The 25,259-nt window shown below is 52.7% G+C and overlaps 2 protein-coding genes across 3 annotated transcripts in view; both read right to left on the reverse strand.

Moving 5' to 3' along the window:
- The window catches only part of CHFR (checkpoint with forkhead and ring finger domains), a 29,837-nt gene extending 21,628 nt beyond the window's left edge, over positions 1 to 8,209 (reverse strand). The window contains exons 1-3 of one of the 2 annotated variants that reach the window (XM_045087714.1): positions 8,108 to 8,209; positions 7,750 to 7,893; positions 2,917 to 3,016 (exon numbers count right to left, since the gene is read on the reverse strand). In XM_045087714.1, the coding sequence (XP_044943649.1) occupies positions 2,917 to 3,016; positions 7,750 to 7,882 (233 nt within the window). In that variant the 5' untranslated portion in view covers positions 7,883 to 7,893; positions 8,108 to 8,209. The remainder of the gene's footprint in view (positions 1 to 2,916; positions 3,017 to 7,749; positions 7,894 to 8,107) is intronic. The other variant, XM_045087713.1, reaches the window with a different exon arrangement.
- Positions 8,210 to 17,171: 8,962 nt separating this feature from the next.
- Positions 17,172 to 23,464, reverse strand: LOC123394094 (zinc finger protein 84-like). The gene is made up of 3 exons (XM_045087726.1): positions 21,710 to 23,464; positions 19,557 to 19,683; positions 17,172 to 18,364 (listed from the first exon to the last, which is right to left on the reverse strand). Exons 1-3 carry the CDS (start codon positions 21,722 to 21,724, stop codon positions 17,310 to 17,312), a joined length of 1,197 nt encoding a protein of 398 aa, XP_044943661.1. The 5' UTR covers positions 21,725 to 23,464; the 3' UTR covers positions 17,172 to 17,309.
- Positions 23,465 to 25,259: the final 1,795 nt, after the last annotated feature.

Raw genomic sequence — 25,259 nt, forward strand, 5'->3', positions numbered from 1 at the left:
GAGCCCTGGAATTCTGCCAGCAGCTCTGATTTCCAGCTTCTCTCCCGCTTCTGCACTCCGCTCTGCCCACAGATTCAGCCCTCCCTCCAGGAGTTTCAACCAGGTCAGCTCATTCCAGTCAGCACTGACGCCTCTTAAGAGATGGGTTCCAGGGCACCTGGGTGGCTCAGTGGGTTAAAGCCTCTGCCTTCGGCTCAGGTCATGATCTCAGGATCCTGGGATCGAGACCCGCATCGGGCTCTCTGCTCAGCAGGGAGCCTGCCTCCTCCTCTCTCTCTCTGCCTGCCTCTCTGCCTACTTGTGATCTGTCTGTCAAATAAACAAATAAAATCTTTGAAAAAAAAAAAGAGAGAGACGGGTTCCAACGAGCACCTGGGTGGCTCAGACGGTTAAACGTCCTGCTCTTTGATCTCGGCTCAGGTCTTTTCTTTTCTTTTTAATATTTTATTTATTCATTTGAGAGAGAGAGACAGAGCAGAAGCAGAGGGGCAGGCAGAGGGAGAGGAAGAAACGGACTCCCCGCTGAGCTGGAAGCCCGACTGGGGCTCAATCCCAGAACCCTGGGATTATGACTGGAGCCGAAGGCAGACACTTAACCATCTGAGCCACCCAGGCGCGCCTCGGCTCGGGTCTTGATCGTGAGTTCAAGCCCCACACTGGGCCCCACACTGGGAGTGGGGCCTACTTAAAAAAAAGAGAGAGAAAGACAGGTTTCCGGCAGAAGCAAATCAGTGCCCACTACGGGCTGAAGGTGGCGTGGTCCCTCGGTTGGGAGGTCACTCCGGTCAATCAGGGAGCACAGATGGAAGAGGGACAGGCTGCCAAGGGGACAGACAGGAGTCTAAGTCAGCCGGGACAGGACGGCGCAGCACTTCCCTGAGGGAGTCCTGAGTAGAAACCTGATGGAAAGTCGTGACCGGACGAAGCACGCGCCGCAGCATGGGAATGTATAGGACAAGGACACAACGCGGCGAGCGGACCGAACCGACCACAGGCGCTCAGACCACCCGAGCTTGACTCTGCAGCTTCACTCCTAAGGCCTCCACGGGTGAAAAGCCTTATTTTCACATCTGAGCAGATGCCCACTAGTCTACTATTCCGTAAAGGGCCACAAAGTAAATATTCCCACAGTCTCTGTCCCGACCACTCCGCTCTGCCTGTCACAGGGAAGCGGCCAGTGCCCCAGCGCGGCTTCACTTCCAGCAGCTGGTGGTGCTCCCCAGTACAGCCCGGTCACTGCCGCTGGGAGTCTCCCCACAATCCATTCTCACGCCCTTTCTAACCAAAAAAGTCTGACTTTACTCTTCTGCTTAAACCCCAATCAGTTCTCCCTGCTCTCAGGCTAAAGTCCAGACTCCTTAGTGTGGACACCAGGGCTTTCCCACTCAGGTCCACTGCCCGGCTTTGCACTGGCCACTCACTCTGCGTGCACAGGACCTGCTTGTGCCCCGGGCCTCTGCACCTGCACCTCCTCCGGCCGGGAACACCCTCTCCCCTCCAGCCACCCCAGCCAGGGAACACGGCGGCGCCTGGAAAATGCAGGAAAAGGATTCTCTCCTAGAACCCCCAGAAGGAGCCAGCCCTGCCGACACCTTGATTTTAGTCCAGTGAGACCTGACTTCGACTCTGTATCTTCGACACTATGAGATCGCAGCTCTGTGAAAGCCAGTAAATTTGCAGCGAGTTGTTACAAAACTGTCCCATGGCCAGTCCCGGAGAGCCCCGCCCTGCCGTGGGACAGCTCCAGAACCAGCGCTATGCCGTTCTCCAACAGGCTAAGAAATAACTCAATCTGCTACCTAGTAGAAGAGGGGAAAGGAGCATCACTTCTGCCTAATAAACTAATTCCTAGTCTTCTACCCTACAACTGTAACCGCCAATCTCCTAACACTTGACCTTTACAACAATAAGAATTCGTCTGGTGGAAAAGGCACACTGTCAACACGCTGCTGAAGGCCACCTGCCACTTTGCCCCTCGCACCAGGCTGAAAGCACATTCTGACACCGCCTTCCTTCCTACACATGTGCCCCAAGCAAATAATCAGACATGAATGCAAGGAGTTCTGGAAGACAATAACTGCAGTGTCATTTACAATAAGAAAACGTAAAAAATAATAACTCTCCATCAGTAAAGGAGCTGACGGATAATTACATAATCACAGTGAAGGCGGCAAGATGGGTCCGGGTGCACTGACATAAGCGCCCCATAAATGAAAGTGAAAAAGGAGAAACAATGTATCTAGCAAAATACAAAATAAATACGTATTTCTAATAGGTAAGTGGGATTTGGGAAAGCTTTTCACTTTTATGTACTATTTATGTTGTATACAATTTTTTTAAATTTATTTATTTGACAGACAGAGATCACAAATAGGCAGAGAGGCAGGCAGAGAGAGAGCAAAGAGAAGCAGGTTTCCTGATGAGCAGAGAGCCCAATGCGGGGCTCAATCCCAGGACCCCGGGATCATGACCTGAGCCGAAGGCAGAGGCTTTAACCCACTGAGCCACCCAGGCATGCCAATTTTTTATTTTCTTGACTTGGAGGAAAGTCTAACTTGAATAGGTTATCGCTGCCTTTTAAATCTTTCTTTCAGAAATATTTTTGCTTTAATTTGAACACATTCAAGAAGGGTCACAGACACTGAAGTGTTATTGGAAACAGGAAAATACATTTTCTAAGAATTTGACGGCCTACCAAACTACTGTGTCATAGAAAACAAGCCCTTGTTTCTTCTCTGTAGTCAATGGACTCCAGAGGAAACAGAAGTCTAGAACAAAGGGCACCGGGCTGTTTCAGTCGGAAGAATGTGGGCCTCTTGATCTCAGGGCTGGGAGTTTGTGCCCCACGATGGGTGTGGAGATTACATAAAAACAAAAACAAGAAATCCTTTTAAGAAAAGTTCAGAAGGAGCTTACCTGGTATCTTCCAGTGACACCTGACCAGATTTTTCATCCACTATGATTTTACAGTGATCTCCGGAGACCAGTTTATTGCCGGGGAACGAAAGGTCACAACCTAAAACAGAGAAAGGATACACACTGGATAGGACCATGGGGACCATGCATAATACTACCCTTTGCCTATCAAAGCATGTGCTTGAAAATCAGGACCCATGTTGTATGCACCATAGGAGACAATACCTAATAAAGCAAGAAAGGAAGCAATTTTTTTGAGATTTATTTTTTTAAAAAATTTTTTTATTTTGAGAGAGTGGGGTAAGGGGCAGAGGGAGAGAGCATTTCAAGCAGACTCACCACTGAGCTCAGAGACTGATGCAGGGCTCGATCCCAGAACCGAGATCATGACCTGAGCCAAAATTAAGAGTTGGATGCTTAACTGACTGAGTCACCCAGATGCCCCGATAAGAAGCAATTTTTGAAAAAGCATTTATTTTTTTTTTAAGATTTTATTTATTTATTTGTAAGAGAGGGAGAGAGAACAAGCGAGCACAGGCAGACAAAGAGGCAGGCAGAGGGAGAAGCAGGCTCCCCGCCGAGCAAGGAGCCTGATGTGGGACTCGATCCCAGGACCCTGGGATCATGACCCGAGCCGAAGGCAGCTGCTTAACCAACTGAGCCACCCAGGCGTCCCAAAGCATTTAAGTATTAATCCAAAGCAAAGGGAGAGGGACTAAGTCTTGAACTTTTCTGACTCCCCATTACCTAAAGGATACCCAAACCATCAACAGTTCTGGCTACACACCAGAGCTTCTTGGTGACAATTTCACAATATGCACATCTATGCAGCCGGCGTGATAAAAAAGAAGTTTAAAACTAAGGGTCTTAGTTAAGTAACTCTTCAATATCTTCACTTACTCCTTAATTTCTCAGTGTTATCTAAGGCTTCATAAATCATCACAAACTGAAGCAATAATCAAGAGTCACAGAAAATGGGACTGAGGTACATGTCTGAGAAAATTTAACACAGAAGTGGGAATGCATCCATAGCTGGACATGATCATTATACCCTCATTAAATGCAAGGGAGATATCATCAAATATTTTGTTCTCTCCTTAAACCAAAGGAATAGAATCTTTCAAGAACTTTTTACTATTGAATCACTAATGTGCTTATAATGAGTTTATGCTATAGCTACTAAGGCTTATAGCTTTACTTTTAATAACCAAACATGGGGGGCGCCTGGGTGGCTCAATGGGTTAAGCCTCTGCCTTCGGTTCAGGTCATGATCTCAGGGCCCTGGAATCGAGCCCACATCGGGCTCTCTGCCTACTTGTGAACTCTCTATCAAATAAATAAATAACTCTTTAAAGAAAAAGAACCAAACATGGGAAGCAATACGTGTGTCCATCAGCCAGTGAATTAAAAAACAAACTGTGGTACACCCAAACACTGGAAGACTACACAGCACCAAAAAGATACACATTCCGGGGGCGCCTGGGTGGCTTGATCGGTTAAGTGAACAACTCATGGTACCAGTCAGGTCTTGATCTCAGGGTTGTGAGTTCAAGCCCTGTGTTGGGCTTCAATCTGGGTGTGGAGCCTAGACAAAGGGAAGGGAAGGAATTACTTAAACACACAACAGCCTGAAATGGGTTATGTCAAAGGACAGAAGCCATACACAGACGGTGGTGGAACACTTAGATCCAGATTCTGGAAAAGGCAGAATGACAGGGACAGAAATTAGATGGATAGTGGCCAGAGCTGGGCTTTGAGAGCAGGTGGCTGATCCAAAGGACCACTAGGGAACTTTCTAGGGTGATGGAAATGTTCTGCCTCTTAACAGCAGTGGTGATTCCGTTTCTCAAAACTCACCGGGCGCCTGGGAGGGGTGAATTTTACCGTGAACTGTATCTCCATGAACCCGAAGCATTAGACATCTTACTCCACATTATACATAGGGGAAGTGCTACATTTACCCAAGGCACATTTCAGCTGCGCTCACCATCTTCCCAGCACATGGAGTCTAACCAGCAGGACAGTGTGCCGGCGGCCCCCAGCCCAGCACTAGTCACCATGCCACTGGGATGGGTTTTTAACAAGCTTCTCTACGCCAGAACATAGCATTCTAACGTAGATCCAAGACACTCTGTGTTAAGTTCTATTCTTGGCGTTTGCCCTGCTCATCATTCAGTGGGTTAAATCCCTCGGGAGGCTGGCTGGCCACGCCCCAGCACGGAAGCTCTTGGAAGGTGAGGTCTTCCATCTCCCTTCCCACACACACCAACTCAGCTCTCGCTTTCTCCTCGAAATAATGCCTTACATAGACCACGCGTGTTGTTTTAAAAGAAATGTAATCAAGGGGCGCCTGGGTAGCTTAGTGGGTTGAGCCGCTGCCTTCGGCTCAGGTCATGATCCCAGAGTCCTGGGATGGAGCCCCGCATCGGGCTCTCTGCTCAGCAGGGAGCCTGCTTCCTCCTCTCTCTCTGCCTGCCTCTCTGCCTGCTTGTGATCTCTCTCTGTCAAATAAATAAATAAATAATCTTTAAAAAAAAAAAGAAAGAAATGTAATCAAGCCCTACAATTCTCACGTACTGTGTATTTCCCAAAATTCCTCTTAAAGGTCTGAACCCCCGAGTGACTGCAGCCAGGGATTGGGAGGAGGGAATAAAGATTAAATGAGACCACTGGGTGGGGCCCTAATCTGATAGGGCTGGTGCCCTTAGGAGAGGAGGAAGACACACCAAAACTTTGTCTCGAAGGAGAAGGCTAGCAAGGCAGCTGTCTGCAATCCAGAAGAGGCCTCTCACCAAGAAACCAATCGACTAGCACCTTAATCTTGGACTTCTCAGATTTAAGAACTGTGAAAAACAAATGTCTATTGCTTAAGCTTCCTGGTCTGCGGCATTTTGTTACAACAGCCTGACAGGCTAACACAGCAACTTCTGCTTCCCATGGAGAGATTAATACATTCACCAAAAGGAATTCTCCTGAGAAGATTTACCCAACAGCCTGTTTTTGCTCCTTGTATTAACATGCAAAATGATGTTACGATACTGTGTTACAATAACAATGGCTAACATTAAGAGCTAACTTTCAGCCAGGCTCCTTTTAAGGATTTCGCAGTAAGACCTGCATTACTCTTCAGTGAAGTAGGTAGAAAGGTATGGAAAGCTAAGTCCTTAGCCCAAAGCAAGTTATGAGGCAGCGCCAGGTTGGAAACGCCGGGCCTCTGCTCTTCACCAAATTCCTATTACATAAATTAAAGACAATTAATGCATTTTTCAGAAGTTTCTAGTGGCAGGTAAAAACATTCAATGTTGTAAAAAAAAAACTGAGATTTAAGACTACCAAACCGAACCAAACCAACCAACCAAACAAAAAACAAAAACAGGTGCCGGTAAATCATAAATGGTAAAATAACCCCCAAAATTGTGTTTTACTTTATTATCCTTATTTTTTATCATAGTACTTAGCCTTTTTTTTTTTTTTAGTTTTTTAAATTCCAGTATAGTTAACATATAAAAAATACTTGTTTTTAAATAATATTTTTCCACATTCTTTCTTTCTTAAAATATAAAGTCAGAAAACAATAGATTCTTACATGAAAAGAACGGCTGGTTGGCGGGGGCAGGGGAGGGTTGGGGGAAGAGTGAATTAGGTGAACAGAATTCCAGTATACTTCTCATTACGAGCCCTGAGTAGTGGACAGAACTGCGGAGTCACTGTATCACCCAGCCAAAACTAAAGAGTGTACCTTAATTGGGCTGGACTTAAAAAACTAAAAATATATATAGAGAGAGAAAGAGCCGGAGCGATGATGTATTAACTTTCAGACAAACCACACTTTTTTGCCGACCTGAGCAGCACACTTCTCTCCCTGCGGGGAAGATACCCAGCCGGTCAAATAGCCAGATGGGCCCTTGGGAGTTTGGAGGCAGCTGAGCCTGGAGGGTGACACACTTGGTCTCAGCGAGCTGCGGGACTCTGGTTGCGCCCTGTGCTTCCAACCTAGAGTGAGCAGCTCCCTTCTACGAGCGGGGGCGTGAGAGCTTTTCAATCGTAGCCCCCAGGGCGCCTGGGTGCCAGTCGCTCAGCATCTTCTTCGGCTCGGGTGCTGATCAGTGTCCTAGGACGGAGCCCCGCATCGCGCTCCCTGCTCTAGGGGAGCCTGCTTCCCCGCTCGTGCTCCCTCTCTCGGTGTCTCTCTCTGGCAGATAAATAAAATCTTAAGAAATAAATAAAAACAAACGGAGCCGCCTGCTGCTACACATGTCCTCGGCGCACGGCTCCGCGGCAGCCCCGAACCGGGGCCTGCCGTACCCGCGCGCTCAGCTCCGGGTAGCCTGTCGTCCGCCCTGGGGCTCCGGCGACCGGGTTCAGAGTGCGCCGCTCACTTTCCACCCCGGACTCTGCTCCTTCTGCGGCCGGCCTTCACGCGACCCCACCCGGGGAGACGCTCTCGGGTCCGGCCCGACGACCCTGCGCTCTCGGGGTCCGGCGCTGCTTCCCGAAGGGCTGGCGACGACTCGGTGATCCGCGGAAACACTCAGCGGGGACCGGGCCGACCGCGGGCGAAGGCGCCGCGGCTCGTCCACCGGAGCCTGTTCCACCGGGACAGCTGGACCGCGCGGCGGGCCCCGCCCAGGGCCCTTCGGCGGCCTCGGGAGCCTCCCGGCCCGGCCCCGACCCCGGCCCCGGCCCCGACCCCGGCCCCCGGGCCAGCCCGCAGCCCTCCTCGCCGGCGGCGGCCCCCCGGCCCTCCGTGCCCGGCCCGGCCCCCAGCGCCGGCCCCCGAGCCTGGTCCCCGGCCCCCGCCCTGCCCCGCGCGCCCCGGCGCCCGGCCCGCACCTCTCCTCCGCCCGATGGTGCACTCCCGCTTCCTCAGGAGGACGTGCGGCTCGCCGTCCGCGGCGCCCAGGCGGAGGAGCCGCCCCCACGGCTGCTGCTGCGGCGGCTGCTCGCCTTCCCCGGGCCGCTCCATCCGACTCACATCTGAGAGACCCGGAAACGCCGGCGCAGGCGCTCGGACCGCACGGCCGGGGCTGCGCCCGCCGCTCCGCCCCGCGGCCTCCCGGCCTCCGCGCCCACGCCGCGCCGCCGCCGCCGCCGCCGCCGGACGCTCGCCCCCTCCGCGCGCCGCCTCCCGCCCGCCGGTCCCCGCCCGCCGCCCCGCGCCGCCCCGCGCCGCCCCGCGCCGTCCGCTTACCCCCCGCCCCGCGCCGAACCCGGAACCGGCCGCGCCGCCGCCGCCGCCCCCTCCGCTGTCAACAGACATCGCGGATCCCTCAGCTGATTCGCTGGGCGGGGCCAGCAGCGGCCGTGCGCTGCCATTGGCTGGCGGCGGCGCCCACCGAGCGCGGCGGCTAGAGCGGAACTCCGAGAGGCCAGCGAGACTCGGAGTGTGGGGGCCGCCGGAGTGTGCGCAGTCGGCTGGCGGCGGTCCTGACGCCATTTTTGGTGATGGCCGGGACGACTTCGTCTGCGGGCGCTCGGCCGTCGGCGCCATGTTAAGTCGGGGCAAAAGAGATGGAGTGATCGGGGGTGGGGCGTCCGCAATAACTGCACTCGGAGCTGGAAGCGACGTTCCGCCGGGCGGACGGCGGGATCAGTGCGATCGGCCGGCACTTCCGGACGCCGATCGGCCGGCACTTCCGGACGCCGACTGCCCCCGGCCGGGGAGCGAAGGCCGGGCAGTCGGGTGACGCGCCGGGAGCGCGGGGCGAGCGGGAGCCCCCGCGCCGGCCGGTCTCCGCGGCTCCGCGTCGGCCGGGCTGGGCGCGGGGCTCTCCCGGGGCGGCGGCGGAGCAGGCCCGCGGCCGGCCGCGCGTCCTGGGGAGGGAGCGCCCTCGTGCCGTCGGCCGCGCACGGCTGTCCGCGTTCCGGTTCTCACGGGCGCCCCGGAGAGTCCCCGGAGGTCGCCTCCGCCGCCGTCCGTGCAGCGCCGAGGGCTCGCCGGGGCTCGCCGCGCCGCGTCTGCAGGCGGGCCCGCCCGAGCCCGAGCCCGAGGCCAGGCTTCCGCGGCGACGGGGGTCGGGGCCGCGGCGACGGACGAGGTCGGGCCCGCGGTTCCCGGCCACGTAGCCTTGGCACCGCGCCTGCCTCCGGCTGTCGCCGAGGCCGGACACCGGAGAGGCCGAATCAAAAATCCCTCCGAACGCCCGGGTGGCTGAGTCGGTCCAGCGTCTGCCGTGGCCGGAGGGCTGGGACCCAGCCCCGTGGGCGCGCGGTCCGCAGGGAACCCGCTTCTCCCGCTGCTGCTCCCGCTGCTGGTCAACAGAATCTTGGACAAACATTGGTTTGGATGGAAAACCAGCGAGACGCGGCCGTCCGTCGGACTCGGTGCTGCAAACTGTTCCCCTGGCTGAGCCGGCCTCGGTCCCAGAGCCCCGCCGACCGGCCGCCGCGGCGCGGCCTTCCTCCGAGAACGGCCGCTCCCCGAGCGGGGCTCCCCGCTCCGACCAAGTACGTTCTTGACGCTGATCCCAAGATTATGTCACCACGACTTACTGATTGCTTCTAATGACCTAGTGTGACCCTGCACAGAACGCAGTCAAGCCCATAATGATCGGCCATTACTTGTACCTCTGCTTTGAGAATGTAATCCAGGGAGAGGATTTTCATCTTCACGTTACTTACATCATCGAAGAAAGTCTTTCTTTTTAAAGATCTTATTTATTTATTTGACAGAAAGATCACGAGTCGGCAGAGAGTCAGGCGGGAGAGAGAGAGAGGGGGAAGCAGGCTGCTTGCTGAGCAGAGAGCCCGATGCGGGGTTGGATCAGGGACCCCTAGCGAAGAAAGTCTTATGAATATATTTCTTTGCTTCACTGAATATATACAAGCAAGTAAAGAAAAGTATTCACCATTCAAAAATAAAACTTAGTGGTATCGGAGCACCTGGGTGGCTCAGTCATTAAGCATCTGCCTTTGGCACAGTTCATGATCCCAGAGTCCTGGGATCACCACTCTGGGGAAAGCCTGCTTCTCCCTCTCCCACTCCCCCTGCTTGTGTTCCCTCTCTCACTGTGTCTTTCTGTCAAATAAATAAAATCTAAAAAAAAAATCGTGGCATCGGAATCTATCCACCAATGGATGGGACCTTTCTGCAGGAAAGACGGTGGGTGGACTGCTTCACAGAGCCAGGAGCAACACGGACATGTCAGCTAACACCTGGAGAGGGCATAATGTTCTTCCCAAATCCTGCTGATCCCCATAGTACTTGCCTCAGGACAGCACCTTATTTTAAATACTACATAAAGTAAAAGTTTCTTGTTACCTGGAACATACTTCAACTTTCAACTGCTAAAATGTTGAGACCAGACTAAAAAACTTGTCATAATAATACAATGTAATTGCAGTTTGGAAACACGTACAATGCACCCAGAAACGTCCAATCTGGAAAATCATGGATATTCCTCAACCTTGCAGACTTGGTCAGGAGACAGCAAGCATCCAACCCAAAAAGCAGGGCCACTGGGGTGGAGTGATAGGCTGGTGACTGAAAGTAAGCACAGCTTCCAAAAGCAAGTGTGCTGCTGCTGAAAAGCGCGCTCAAAAAATAAAGCCACAGAACTCATGCAGATCAGAGCAGGGGCTGATGTCTGAAATAAAAAGATGGGAGATGAGGGGCGCCTGGGTGGCTCAGTGGGTTAAAGCCTCTGCCTTTGGCTCTCACCCCACTCGGGCTCTCTGCTCAGCGGGAGCCTACTTCCTCCTCTCTCTCTACCTGCCTCTCTGCCTACTTATGATCTCTGTCAAGTATATTAATAAAATCTTTAAAAAAAAAATGAGAGGTGACAGAGAAAATACACTTTCCCTCCTGAGGGAAAATTTTCGGAAAGAATCTAGCAGAAGGAAAGAAATTGGAGGTAAAGGCAGAGAGGAAAGACGTTTATCACAGACAACTCCGCATTTATACTCAGGTGGTTTCACACCTCACAGATAAATTTACAAAATCACAATCCATCAACACCAGACATTATATATATGTGCCAACACTAGACATTTGATTTCACCTCTATGCGTCATCCCTGCTAAGGAATTAATTCATTTGATTTGAAAAAACAAATATGGCTCCCACAAAAGATACGCTACATAAGTGATTTTCAGGAACATGTGAACTAGCATCGCGGTTCCATAAGGAAATACTCTGGAGGGCAGGACAGTGGGCAAGGGTTAGGTCTTTCTACAAAGCCTGTGAGTGTCAAGAGGCAAAGCCATGGATACGTGTCTAGGGGGTACAAAGCAGCCACACAAAGGAAGCTCTACCGAACACACTCAGGCCGCTGAGATTCCTTCCGGGTGCTCCTGAAGGCTGCGCTGCCCCAGAAGGGGAAGGTGAGGCTTGGCCTGGGGCTGGGCTTGTGGATGCTTGATACAGCCTTGAGCAAGGTGGGAATTGCCAGACGGGTTAACTCACCCTAATAATCACAGATGAGGTAGGGAGAGCTGCCCCCTTCTGTTGATAATGTAGCCTACATCCTAGGAAACGTGGGTGACAGAGCACCAGCAGGGGGTGAGGCAAGGGGAGAAGTAGACTGCATTGAGGAGGGAGCCCGATGTGGGGCTCGATGCCCGGACTCTGGAATCATGACCCGAGTGGAAGGCAGACGCTTAACCAACTGAGCCACCCGGGTACCCCGAGTGTTCCTATTTAAAGCTTAACAAGAAATCTCATTCTGCAGAGACACCTCTTGTATCTGCACACTCATCTGCCCTAGAATGCCGCTGCTGTCGTAACTAAGAACATAGTATGCTCTCTCTAACCAGTTCACTGAAAATAAGCTTTCCAGCAGCCAATTTCCCAAATACACCAAGTTTCAACATTCACCAGCATTGCTGATTTACCAAAAATGTATTACTATCAATAACAGATTTTCATTGTTAAGTATATTCAATAAAAAAAAAAGAAGTAAATTTTTATAGGATTTACTTTTCATTTTAGAGAGAGTGAGAGCGTGCATGGGGGTGGGGCTTGCCGCAGAAGGAGAAAGAATGTGAAACCCACTCCCTCCTAAGCACAGGGGCAGCCTCCACCTCAGGACCCTGAGATTGTGACCTGAGCTGAAACTGATTCGGACACCTAACAGACTAAGCCACCCAGGCTAAAGAGTGGATTTTAAACTAATTCATACTTGGATAGGACTTTTTAAAACATTGACGATAGCCAGAAAATTTTAGTTAAACAGATCCTATTTTGTTTTAATGGAACAATTAAAAAGATTGTTTGTTGACTATTGGGGGTGGGGGTTGGTCTTGTAGTGGGAAAAAAAAATATATATATATATATATTTTTTAAAGATTTTATTTATTTATTTGACAGTCAGAGATCACAAGTAGCCAGAGAGGCAGGCAGAGAGAGGGAGGAAGCAGGCTCCCTGCCAAGCGGAGAACCCGATGCGGAACTCGATCCCAGGACCCTGAGACCATGACCTGAGCCGAAGGCAGAGGCTTAACCCACTGAGCCACCCAGGCACCCCTTAGTGAATATGTTTTTTTTTTTTTTAAGTTTTTTTTATTTATTTATTTGACAGAGAGAGAGATCACAAGTAGACAGAGAGGCAGGCAGAGAGAGAGAGAGGGAAGCAGGCTCCCTGCCGAGCAGAGAGCCCGATGCGGGACTCGATCCCAGGACCCCGAGATCACGACCCGAGCCGAAGGCAGCGGCCCAACCCACTGAGCCACCCAGGCGCCCAGTGAATATGTTTTTGAAAAATGTATACTTTGTCATTAGTAACCCAAATCTAATTATAAACTGGACAATGAGATAAAGTCAAACAAGTAACCAAATTCAGGAAAACAATCTGTTGAAAGAGCAGAATTGAGAAAACAACTGGGAAGCCACTTGCTATGACAGAGTGGATATTGCTGCAAATGTGCGATAGTTAAGAAAGTGTGGGACTCTGAGTAACCGGCGACACTGAGGGGTGTCAGGTTTATAGGCGAGGTAAAGGCAAGGCAAGATTTGTTAAAGGCACTCTCTGGCGAAGTTTTGGGGCTCAGGAGAAGGGGAGCCAGGAAAGTCACACCGGGAGGAGGTAGGCATTCTCAGGTGAGGTTCCCTGGCTCGGGAAGGGGGAGTTGGGGAAGTTAGAGCTGGGAGGGAGGCGGCGGGGTCTTTTATCAGGCCAAGACAGGGCATGGGTTTACATACATGGTAAGGTCTTTGGTGATTGGAGGGTGTGGGGGAGTCCTGATGCTCCTGTTTCCTGCATAGGTATCGGGTTACCTAAGGAGCCGTGACCCAGGCAAACATCCTTTTGGCCGGAGAGACAGGGGTTAGGGAATGGGGGAGGGACCTGGAAGACGGCAGCCCGCGGTCATTTCTGTTGTTCCTCCTGCACTCCCGGAGCCGCCGGCCCAACAAGGGGGACAGACTACAAGAAAGTACGGGACTCCGAGTGACAGGCGACACGGGGGACAGACTACAAGAAGGCAGGGGACTCTGGTGACACTGAGGGAGGCAAGACCGAGGCAACACAGCGTTCGCATGAGAGCTGGACGCCACGGCAACATAGACCCCTAGAGGGAAGCCAGGGAGAACCGGGTTTGGATATAGGGACTTGGAGTGCAGAGGTTCGTTTGTACTGATGTACACGCTTTACACTTAATTTAAACTCGTCTACTCTTTTATGAAAGCCACTTTGAAGACGTACACCTGCCCGGAACCCGCCCTGCTGAGGGCGAAGAGACCATTCATCCTTCAAGAAACACAAATGCTCTTCCTCTGAGTGAAGCCAATGGATGAAGTAACCCACTGTGCCAGGTCCCCCAATAACCGTCCGTGATCAAAGGAGCGAGACTGGTACAAAGCGAAGGTCAAGCAAAGCTTTATTACGGGCCAAGCATCAAGAATCAAACCAACCGGGGCGCCTGGGTGGCTCAGTGAGTTGAGCCGCTGCCTTCAGCTCGGGTCATGATCCCAGGGTCCTGGGATCGAGCCCCGCATCGGGATCTCCGCTCAGCGGGGAGCCTGCTTCCTCCCCTCTCTCTGCCTGCTTGTCATCTCTCTCTGTCGGATAAATAAATAAAAAATCTTTAAAAAAAAAAAAAAAAAAAAAAAAAAAAGAATCAAACCAACCTCTGGTCCCGCGACCCCTCCCAGCCTCACAGACTAACTTACAGAGGTGGTTGAGCCTGGCCACACAGAGGTGGCCCAGGAGATGGCAACACACAGAGAAAACTGCACAGTCATGCTAGGTCACACACGGGCGGCCAATGGATTTCGATTTACCCAAGTAGATATTTGAACTGGCCTATGACCTTGGTCAGAATTGGCATAAGGCGGGGCCCACTCTCCTTGGTAGCTTGGGAGACAGTATGTGCGCCCCATTGGTTGGACGTCTCCACCTGGCCTGACGCGCCCTTGTATCCGGGCTTTGCTACCTGGGACTGGTTTCCCGGACTAGCTTTTAAGTAAGTTCCTCTGGGGGCGCAGGGTCAATCCATGTTTACTGCAGAAACGGCAGAATGGCTCCCTCTGGCTAAGCAGGCCCTTACACACAAAGTCCATCCAACAACTGTACTTAAACAGTGTCCGAGTGTGCCACATGCCCTAGAAATAATCGGCTCCATTCGCTGCCCTGGAGACTGTACTTTTTAAATTGTAAGCGAGTAAAAATAAAATAAAAATATAGATTAGATCTTACACATTTTAAACTCGGAGATAGGTATTTAAGTTACAACCTGAGGGAGAAAAATAATGCCGCGGGAGACAAGGGCAGCCACACGAAGGACCGACCGCCCCAGCTGGAGCCCGCGCGGGTTCCACCGGCAACTCGCGACTGCGGGAAACCCGCGTGGGGCCCAACTGCCCGCGCAGGGCGGGAGGGGCGCGCGCCCCCGGCCAGGGACCTGCGTGGGACTCGGGGGCAGGGGACAGCCCGGAACGGCCCCGGCGGGAAGAGCGGGTCCCGGGCCGCCCTAGGCCCCGGCGGGCTCACGACTCCGGGTCCCGATGCGGGAGCCCCCCGCGAAGCTCGCCGGAGGCCGGGGTCCCCCCGCAGCTCCGCGCACCCGCAGCCCCGCCGCAGCCAGCACCCCCGGGGCGCGCTCCGCCCTCTGCGCCCCGACGCGGGACCGCGGGAAGGAGCCCGCACGCGACCGCCGCGACCCCTCCGCCCTGCGGCCGGGGCGACGGGGGCCGCCGTCTGGAGGGGCGGTGCGGTCCCCGGCCACGCGCAGGCCCGCACTCGGCCGGCGGGGCGGGGCGCGGCCGCAGGGAAACGCCGCGGGCTGGTCCCGAGCGAACCCGGGGTCTGAGTGACCGACCCGCTCGGGGCGCGCCGGGGGCGCTGGCTGAGCGGTTACGGGGGTAAAAAGCGTTTCGGTAAACCGGGTTTAAATCTGTTTGCTGGGGCGCCTGGGGGGCTCCGTGGGTTTAAGCCGCCGCCTTCGGCTCAGGTCATGATCTCAGGGTCCTGGGATCGAGCCCCGCATCAGGCTCTCTGCTCGGCGGGAGCCTGCTTCCTCCTCTCTCTCTCTGCCTGCCTCTCTGCCGACTTGTGATCTCTGTCTGTCAAATAAGTAAATAAAATCTTTAAAAAAAAAAACCATGAATGTAAATCACACATTTAGGGTGTGATGCAAACCTCTGAAGTTCATCAACATTCAAGAAAGGCTTTTGGCATTTTCAAGACACATTATTTACAAATATACTTAAGTTTGGCCTATTTAAAAGCAAGATAATACCTTGTGCACTGCAAGATTTCTTGTACATTAAATAGAGATTTCTTTTACAAACAATAAGGTACCTCGACTTCTTTTTTTTTTAAGAACTGTTTTTAAGGTTTTATTTATTTTATTTAACAGAGAGGGAGCGTACAAGCAAGGAGAGCAGCAGGCAGGGTGGGAGGGGGAAGCAGGCTCTCCTGGGAGTCGGGAGCCAGATGTGGGGCTCGATCCCAGAACCCTGGGATCACGACCTGAGCCAAAAGCAGCTGCTTAACAAACTGAGCCCCCCAGGCGTCCCAGGTACCTCGACTTCTAAAGTCTCATCTGTAGAAGATGTCTGAATCAAATTATCCCCAAAATCCTAATTCCCCTAGCAAGTCTCTGCATGTAAGCCTATAGAACTACACGGTTGTTGTTATTTTTTTTTAATAGAGTTTCTTCTAATTATTTGCAAGTTACTTTAGGAAAACATTAAAAGATTGACACAGAGAACAGGATTACATGATCTCTTAGCATATTAATCTAAAATACAGGTTCTTAGCTCTATTATATTTGACCTATGTACAACTAATCTGTATAGAAATCCCACTGAAAAATAACAGGAGGAGATGCTTTGTGGGTCTTTTACTTTTACAAACCTTATTTCCCACACATTCAGATGAAGAGCAGTGCTATTCAGAGCTTCTCTGTTGCTCACTCCGTCGCATGCTCACGTGTCTTCTTGCCTTTGCGCGTCTAACGTGAATAGCAGTTCTGTGTATAAACTGGGCACTCAGAGGAGGCAGGAGCTTTTACCGAAAAATTCTGGCTTCTATTATTGAAGACAGAGCACGGTAAGAGTTCTCAAACTCATTTACGTGTGCCGAAAAGTATCTGGCAATATAAGTTATACTACTTGTTAAATAAGAAATACATCATTTGGCCCAGCGTAGGTACCTTCTACCGTCATGGTACAAATGATACCCACTGTGCAGCACTGTTCACAGACGCCGTGCCATAAACACGACATACACCATGCTCACAGATTATTTTCACAAGTGCTACAAGAATATATAAATGTATAACATGTAGCCATACTCAGGAACGTAAGGCCTATATCCCTCTGAAGCAACAGGCTTTTTACTTGGCTGTCGTCATTGCCAACATACATATACACACAGATACGTATCTTTTTTTTTTTTAATTTTTTTTCAGTGTTCCAAAATTCAGCGTTTATGCACCACACCCAGTGCTCCATGCAACATGTGTCCTTCAAAATACCCACCACCAGGCTCACCCAACCCCCCCCAAACCCTCCGTTTGTTTCTCAGAGTCCACAGTCTCTCATGGTTTGTCTCCTGCTCCAATTTCTCCAAGTTCACTTCTCTTTTCCTTCTCCCCATGTCATCTGTGTTATTCCTTATGCTTCACAAGTGAGACCATATGATAACTGACTCTCTCTGCTTGACTTATTTCACTCAGCATAATCTCTTCCAGTCCCGTCCATGTTGCTACAAAAGTTGGGTATTCATCCTTTCTGATGGAGGCATAATACTCCATAGTGTATATGGACCACATCTGCTTTGTTCATTCATCCGTTGAAGGGCATCTTGGTTCTTTCCAGTTTGCTGACTGTGGCCACTGCTGCCGTGAACATTGGGGTACAGATGGCCCTTCTTTTCACTATAGCTACGATACGTGTCTTTAAAGTTTCATACCGAATGAGCCCCACCGGGCGCCCCACATCCACTCTGTTTCTAGGGTTTCTGTCCTGTGTGAATTCTCTGATGTACGAGGAGGTGTGACTTCTGGGAGAAGGCTTTCCCACACTCGCCACAACCATAGGGCTTCTCTCCTGTGTGAGTTCGCTGATGTATGAGCAGCTGTGACTTCCAAATAAATGCTTTCCCGCACTGGCTGCATCCGTAGGGCTTTTCTCCTGAATGAGTCTTCTGATGTCGAAGCAGCAGTGACTTCCCACTGAAGGCTCTCCCGCAGTCACTGCACCCGTAGGGCTTCTCTCCTGAATGGATTCTCTGATGCTTACGGAGACCTGACTTCTCCCTGAAGGCTTTCCCACACTCACTGCATTTGTTGGGCTTTTCGTCTGTATGGGTTCTCTTGTGAGAGGTGAGTTGTGATTTCCCACTAAAGGCTTTCCCACATTCACTACAGGCATAGGGTTTCTCTCCCGTGTGACTTCGCTGATGAATGATGAGCTGTGAGGTCTGAGAGAACACTTTGCTACACTCGCTGCATCTGTATGGTTTCTCTCCCGTGTGAGTTCTCTGGTGTGTGATGAGGTGTGACTTTCTAGCGAAGGCCTTTCCACACTCACATCCATAACGTTTTTCTCCTGTGTGAACTGTCTGGTGTGTAACGACGTGTGACTTCTGGGAAAAGGCTTTGCCACAGTCACTGCATTTGAATGGTTTCTCTCCTGTGTGTGTCCTCTGATGGACGATGAGCCGTGACTTCCTGCTGATGACTTTTCCACATTCTGTACATTCATAGTGTTTTACTCCAACAGGAGTTTTTTCACATGCAATATGGAGAAAGGATTTCTCATATCCCCTGACCTTCCCAGCTTTCTTTCTCCCACTGTTTCCAGTCTGAGTAAATAAATCTAGTGAATATTTCAAATGTTTTCCAGTTGAGACACGCTTATTGGATTTTTGCTTTAAAGGGGCAAGGTTCATGCTCGACTGAAATATTTTTCCACCTGCATTCATTTCATGAACTTGTTCCAATTTTTTAATCCTGTCTTGAATTTCTTGGTGCCATGCTTTGTAATCATCAACTTTCCAGTATTCTAGAAAAGACAAGAATTAAACCCCTTTAGTGAATTCTTCAATAACTGTGAACCAGATGAACCAGAACCGCAGAAATAATCATGTACACCGGTACATGTTTGGGAATTAAAATTAAATAAAGTGCTTTCATGGAAACTGAGGTAGAAAACCGATAATGGATAAGGAGAAGAAAAAAAATGGACTAAACAGGTTGTTAGGAGCCATGATAGAATAATCTGTTCCAGGCAAAGGGTTTCATCTGCACACACACTCAACCCTAAGAGAAGGCAATAAAAAGTTGCACTAGAAGCAAGGGAATGAGGACTCCGAAGTTATTTCTTTGGTTACAGGCCCAGGAGGAGTAAACCATCATGAGAGAAATGAAGGCGAGACTAGAGGAAAGACTGTGGGAGTGCAACAGTAATCGGAGGCATTCACAATGAAAGGGGAAAGGAAATATGTGGGAATTAGAACAGTGAGAGGGGAAAAAATCACAACTAATCCTGTGTCCTAGAGAAAAGAAAAGGGATCTCTCAGCAGGATAAGGTCTGGTGTGGAGAGGAAAATGAACGAGCAAAGTCCAACAGGAGAGAGGGGTTGAGCTCCTTAGGACGGACCAGAGAGGCAGAGCTCACTCGAAAATCAGAGCCAAGGAAGACAGATGACCTATCCTCACATGGTAAGCGCTAGAAACGATATCTGCCTATCTGAGAAGCTCATCTCAATGGCTCTGGGTCACTTCCAGAGGGTTAGTGACCTCGAGGATTCTCGACACAACATTGCACAGGTGCCCACCCCTCACCGTCTTCACTGTTCACTTCCAGCTGGAATTTAACTCCACCGCTGCCCAGGGGCCTCGCCTGCAAAGCTCGGACTCGGGATGTACCCGTGGCTGCTCCTGCTCCAGCCTGAAGGTCACATCTGGTCTGATGAGCTGAAACCTTGTGTATGGAAAAATCACATAGGACTTGGGCCCAATTTCCTGGGCTCGGGCTTCTGAAGAAAAGTAAATGCTTAGCTCCAGAGGCTGTGAAAGACGTCGTTCACTTGGGATGTGCGTGGACAGACACTCTGGAGACGAAAAAGGGCTAAGAATTTTTGAATTCTTAGACTAAAGCCCTATGTCATGACACACTTCAAAGGTCCCATTTTTCAGTCAACAAAAGGGAAAGCCAGCTGACGGGGCCGAGTCCACACCGGATGTGTCCTTACCCAGGGACACAAGGCTGCTCAAGTTCTCCAGCATCACACTTCGGTACAGAGCCTTCTGCGTGGAGTCCAGCAGCCGCCACTCCTCCCACGTGAAGTCCACAGCCACGTCCTCGAACGACGGCGGGCCCTGGAAGAGCACGCTCCTAGTAAAGCTGAACCAGTGGGTTTCCGACGGTGAAACCATGGTGCAAAGACCCCAGGGCAGGAGCCTCTAGCAGCCTTCGGGATAGCTGTTCTCCTGTCTGCAAACCTCAGCTGTACGAGGGGTGCCAACGCGCCCGCTCCCAGTCACAAATCGTAACCGTTCCCTTGGCCCTTCTGCCTCTCTTACATCTAGAGTCAGTCCCGTGATCCGTGCTGGCAACGGCTCCAGGAGGTGTGCGAGGCCACCTGGGGGAAGCTGCTGCTTTTCTGGTAAGACAGGGACACACTGATAATACCCTCTGCTCTCTACTATTCTTCCTGCTTTTATTTTTTACGATTTTTTAAAAAGAATTATTTATTTTAGGGCAAGAGGGAGCAGGAGGAGGGGCGGGGTGAGGTGGAGGGAGTCTTAAGCAGATTCTGCGCTGAGCACGAATCCTGATGTGGGGCCTGATCTGTGACGCTGGGATCAGGACCGGAGTGGAAACTAAGAGCTGGACACTTAACCAGCTGCGCCACCCAGGCCTCCCTCTTCCTGCTCTTGAGTAGACGTTGTACTGGAGCCGCAGAAGCCACCTTGAGCTGTGAGGCGGCATGTGGGACACAGAAAACCAACTGGCAGAGTACGACAGAGCAGAAGCCCAGAAAACCCCGTAGTCTTTCATGGCAGCCCTCACGGGCCGTGCCAGCCCAGGGCTGTCTGCTTCCATGTGTCCTAGCAGGAGAAACTTCAGAGGTCTTATTATTATTATTTTTTAAAGATCTTTATTTATTTGACAGAGGCAGAGACACAGAGAGGGATCACAAGCAGTGGGAGGCTTCCAGCTGAGCAGGGTGCCCGACCCGGGAGACGATCTCAGGACCCTGGGATTATGACCCACGCCGAAGGCCGACGCTTAACTGACAGCCACACAAGTGACCCTTCAGTGGCCTTATTATTAGAGCTACTATTTATAAATGAAGTCATCCCCAAATGATACATTTATTTGATCATTTTTTAAAAAGATTTTTATTTATTTGACAGAGATAGACAGACATATCACAAGTAGGCAGAGAGAGGGGGGAAGCAGGCCCCCCACTGAGCAGGGAGCCCGATGCGTGGCTCGATCCCAGGACCCTGGGATCATGACCTGAGCCAAAGGCAGAGCCTTAACCCAGTGAGCCACCCAGGTGCCCCTAAACAATTAAATCTTAAAAAAGAAAACAGTACTTAGAAAAAAGTCTATCAGTTCTTTAAAATGTTAAATATAGTTACCACAGGAACTAGCAGTTCATTCCTAGGTATGTACCTAAGAAAAGAGAACATACACACCAATGTTGGCAGTAGTAGTATCCACAGCAGCCAAAATAGCAAACAGCTATTTGGTCTAGCAAATGAGGAACTGATAAACAAAACTGCCCCAGTCACACAACAGAATATTCCACAACAAAACACAATAAAGTATTAATTCATGGCCCATCTTAAAAGCAGGCTACATGAAAGAAGCCAGTCACAAAAGACCCCATCACGTGTGATCCTGTGGATATGAGATGCGCAGAATGGGCAAACCCAGGAGCTGGGGCCTGGGGCTGGGGCGGGGGCCCTGGGGGTTACCTGCTGCGGAGATGGAGACAGGTTTCCTTTTAGGAGGATGAAAATGTCCTTTTCACATTTTTTTGAGATTTTTAGTTATTTCACAGAAAAAGAGAGAGAGAGAGAGAGAGAGAAGGCACAAGCAGGGCTAACAGCAGGCAGAAGGAAAGGGAGAAGCAGACTCCCCGCTGAGCAGGGAGCTGGAAGCGGGACTAGATCCCAAGGTTCTGGGATCATGACCTGAGCTGAAGGCAGAGCCACCAGGCGCCCCTAGAGGATGAAAATATGCTAAATTTAGATTGTGGCTCAACAATTAGATGGTTGCAGAAGCCTCTAAACTACTGAAAAACGACCACCACCAACAAACAGTCAATTGATCACTTAAAATGGGCGAATTGTACGGTACCACAATTGAGGAAATAAATGAGTTACTCACCTGGGACTTGGTCATTTTCTGCTGCTCTCGGGAAAACTGCAGGCTCTGTGTATCTTCTTGGATTCTTATCTTGATGCTCAAATTAAAGGTCTCGGGTCAGGATTCTCTTCACCCAGGACCCTTGCTCCAGAGACTTCTTTATCTCAAACAAGCCAATTAGTCCACGGAAACTAGAATCTGTAGAGTCGGGTAACAAACTGTCTTTAGTTCATGGAAATACCCCTCTCTCATTGGAAACTCATTTAACCTGCCTTTAAAGCTCAGAGTGGGTTTTCTATGGACTCTACAAAGACCTCACAAGGACTCAAAATAGGGGGTATGCAGAAGGAACCCCAGCCCCTTAGTAGCCGCATTCCCCCCAGCACTCGCTCTCTCTCGGAACGGGGAAGGGAAAGAGACCACGCGAGTAATATAGAGCCCACAGAAAATAAGAAGGTCGCGTTCACTTTTAAGTCAAGGCATAAGGAAGCGAGGAAACTGGATTCAGCAGCTGATGAAACAAGAGAGTAATTCAGCAGAGCTTCTCCTCAACATACAAGTCGCTCATTTGAAGCCCATGATGTTCTCGACAATTCTACACTAAATCCCTGCGAGCCAGGACTGGCACAGAAACACTGAGTAAAGGCTGGTGAGTGCTCCTATGATCACGTGACGGGGTTACAGGGAAACCAGAAAACTCTTACCAATAACAATCATGATCAGTAACGCCGCTACTTCAGAGGTGCGGCTGTCATAGGTGGTGGGAACCGCGCTGACACTACAAAGATGGGGTCTGAAGTCTTACAGGTGTCAACTGCCTTGTAGACCGCACAGTAAAGCCACTTTCAAACCCACACTTAGGAGCACAGACGTGGTTACCCCGCGCTGGCTGCCCCGTCAGCGCTCAACCAGCATCCCGGTCTTCAGTCACCGACCCCCGGGGCCGCGCAGTCGTGAGCCTCGAACCCCTCCCTAACCCTAACCCTAACCCTAACCCTAACCCCTCCCGGCAGCCCCACAGCCCTTCCAGCTCCCGCGAGCTCCGCGAGTCCCGTGGCTCAGACACCGCTGGGCCACCACCGACGCCCACAGCCGGCTCACCGACACCGTCAAGTCCCTCGCTGACCCGCACACTTAGTGACCCCCCGGGCCTCCTGATGACCAGGGAGTCTCCCCACAAATGTCTCCCCAGTCGCCCAAACCTACTCTGTCCCCAGTCAACCCCAGGGCCCCCCAGTTACAGCCAAAGGCCAACCAGTGTCTGACTTCCAGCCCCAAGCGGCCAAATCATTCACCCCGCAGTCCCGCGGTCACTCTCCTCTGGTGTCTACGGCCGGCTCGACGCGACCCGGGACTGGAACTCCGGACCCCAAGATGCAGTCCCGGCCCTCCCCACTGGGCCGGCCAGACCCCAAGGGCTCGTGCCCTGCGGACACCGGGCGTCCCCAACCACTCCATCATCCCCCGTTCCTCCGCACCAGGCACCCTAATCCTGATTCCCGGGGAGCCCTGGGGCTCCGCGCTCCGCAGTCCCCGAGGCCAACGGACACCCCACGGCCACGTCCTCCCGAGCCGGTGCCGGCGACACACACAGCACCTCGCAGACCGCCGGCCTCCGGGCGCTCCCCGCGGAGGCTCAGGACCAGGCGGCGGAGAAGCCCCTCCGGGACGTGCCCACTCGCGGCGCGTCGCGGCCCCGCAGCCCAGCCGGCCGCCGCGGACTCTCCGCCTCGCGGCACAGTCCGCTGCCGGCACCCAGAGTCCGCGCCCACGGCCGCCGGCTCACCGCAGCACCCCGAGTCGCCGCGGCGGCCGTCCACACCGCCGGCACCTGCCGAGCAGCCTGCGGCCCCGGCGCTGCCCGCGCAGACCCAACCGCCGCAGCCGCACGCCCCGAACACCCCTTCCGCTGGCCCCTCTCCCGCCAGCCTCAGCCGCAGGGGCCCGGCTCCTCCACGGCCCCGGCCCGGCCCCCGCAGGCCCCTCGGCACTCGCCGGCTCCGCGGCCGCTGTCCACGGGGCAGGACGCGCGGCGCGCTGCGTCCTCCGCCCCTCGGCATCTCCGGTCCCCACGGACCGCCCCACACTGCACCGGCCCCGAACGCTGTCCCCACGAGGCCGCGGGGACGCCGAGCCCCGCCCCGCCCCCTCCGCCCCGCCCCGCCCCGCCCCTCCCGCTGGGGCCCGCGCGCCGAGAGCCTCACCGCGGACCGCGGAAGGGCGCGCGCAGAACTCCATTTCCCAGGGTGCCTCTCGCCCCAGAACTCCATCTCCCAGAGGGCTCTGCGGCGGGCTCGCCGCCAGCCCCGTCGGTTTTCCGAGAGCCCGGGGTGCGCAGAACGAATGCTGCAGCTTCTCCCACCGGAAGCTCTCGCGGGCAGAAGCATCAGCCTTAACCCCGCACTCGGGTACTGAACACATCAGGGCTCTGGGGTGGGGGCGGAGGGCGTGAAGACAGGAAGGAACCTGGGGCACCTGCCCAGCTCAGCGGGTGAGCCCGGCCCCCTTGATCTCTGGGTTGTGAGTTTAGGCCCCATGTCCGGGGTGGACATCACTTAAGAAGACAGAAGGACAGGAAAGGGATCCAGGGACAACTGCGTCTCCTGTGGGCAGAGCACCGGCCAAGGGCGTTGGTCTGCGCCCCCAGCCGCAGGGCCGGACGCTGCCCGTCTGTCCAGTGGGGATTCCGAGTGGGGGACATCCGACCCGGAATGCGCACACCCCACCTCCACGCTCTCACAGGTTGTGCTGGGGTAGAGCTGACTGCCCGCGTTCTACTCAGGCTTCAAGGGATTAGGGGAGTCTCCGGTGTAGTCTGCAAGAACGCAGGCCGCTCTTCTGCACAGACCAGACCCCAGCCAGGCGGACCACTGGCCGCCGGGTGAACCGGGAGGTGCTTTTCTCCGCACGTTTCAGGTGTGTGTGGACGGTAAGCGTGTTGGAAGCTGGCCAGAGCTCAGACTCGGTTTGGATTCCCAGCGAAGAGAAGCTAGAGGTCACGGTCACCAATGATCACGCTCACGCGTACTGATTCGTTGAGCCGTTTACTCAGTAAACGTAGAGGTACAGAGACTTTCTTTTCCAATACAGCACAGAGAAGTGTGGGCAATAGGTGTGAGCTAGCACAGCTCCCTGGGGCGCCCCTGCTCTCTAGGGGTACCAGTCAGTGGAGACCCGCCAGCAGCCCCACCTTCTTCCTCAGCGGTCTGCCCCATCCTTGTATGGGAAGCACAGCTGGCCCAGAGCTCAGGTGCCCTGTCCCCACATTCTGCTCTGTGCAAACTCACACCAGAGAGAAGTATGTACACTCGCTCACCCACACAGGGCTGGCCTGTGACACCACGGTTTGGAGATACACCCACCCTGCCAGCTCATGGCTACAGGGGTAGCAAGTCCATGGTTTACATGCCCCCCTAACGTAGCAGTTAATCTGCTTCCCCATCTTCTCGTGAAGCTGAGCCTGATGTGTTAATACATTTTAATGACAGGAATGAGCAAGGCTTTAAGTGAGAACCTCAAACTACAAATGCCACTTTGTTTGCATTCTTCTTCCACCTTACCGGTGACTGCT

This window comes from Mustela putorius, unplaced genomic scaffold (assembly GCF_011764305.1).
Source record: "Mustela putorius furo isolate JIRA1106 unplaced genomic scaffold, ASM1176430v1.1 tig00001433_pilon_pilon_pilon, whole genome shotgun sequence".
NCBI classification, from domain to species: domain Eukaryota; kingdom Metazoa; phylum Chordata; class Mammalia; order Carnivora; family Mustelidae; genus Mustela; species Mustela putorius.

What these genes read in the sequence shown, in the direction of transcription:
- LOC123394094 (XM_045087726.1), bottom strand. An exon ending in GAGCAGCCTTGTGTCCCTGG is followed by an intron (nt 18,365 to 19,556) that starts GTAAGGACACAT and finishes TGTCTTTTCTAG; the next exon opens with AATACTGGAAAGTTGATGAT.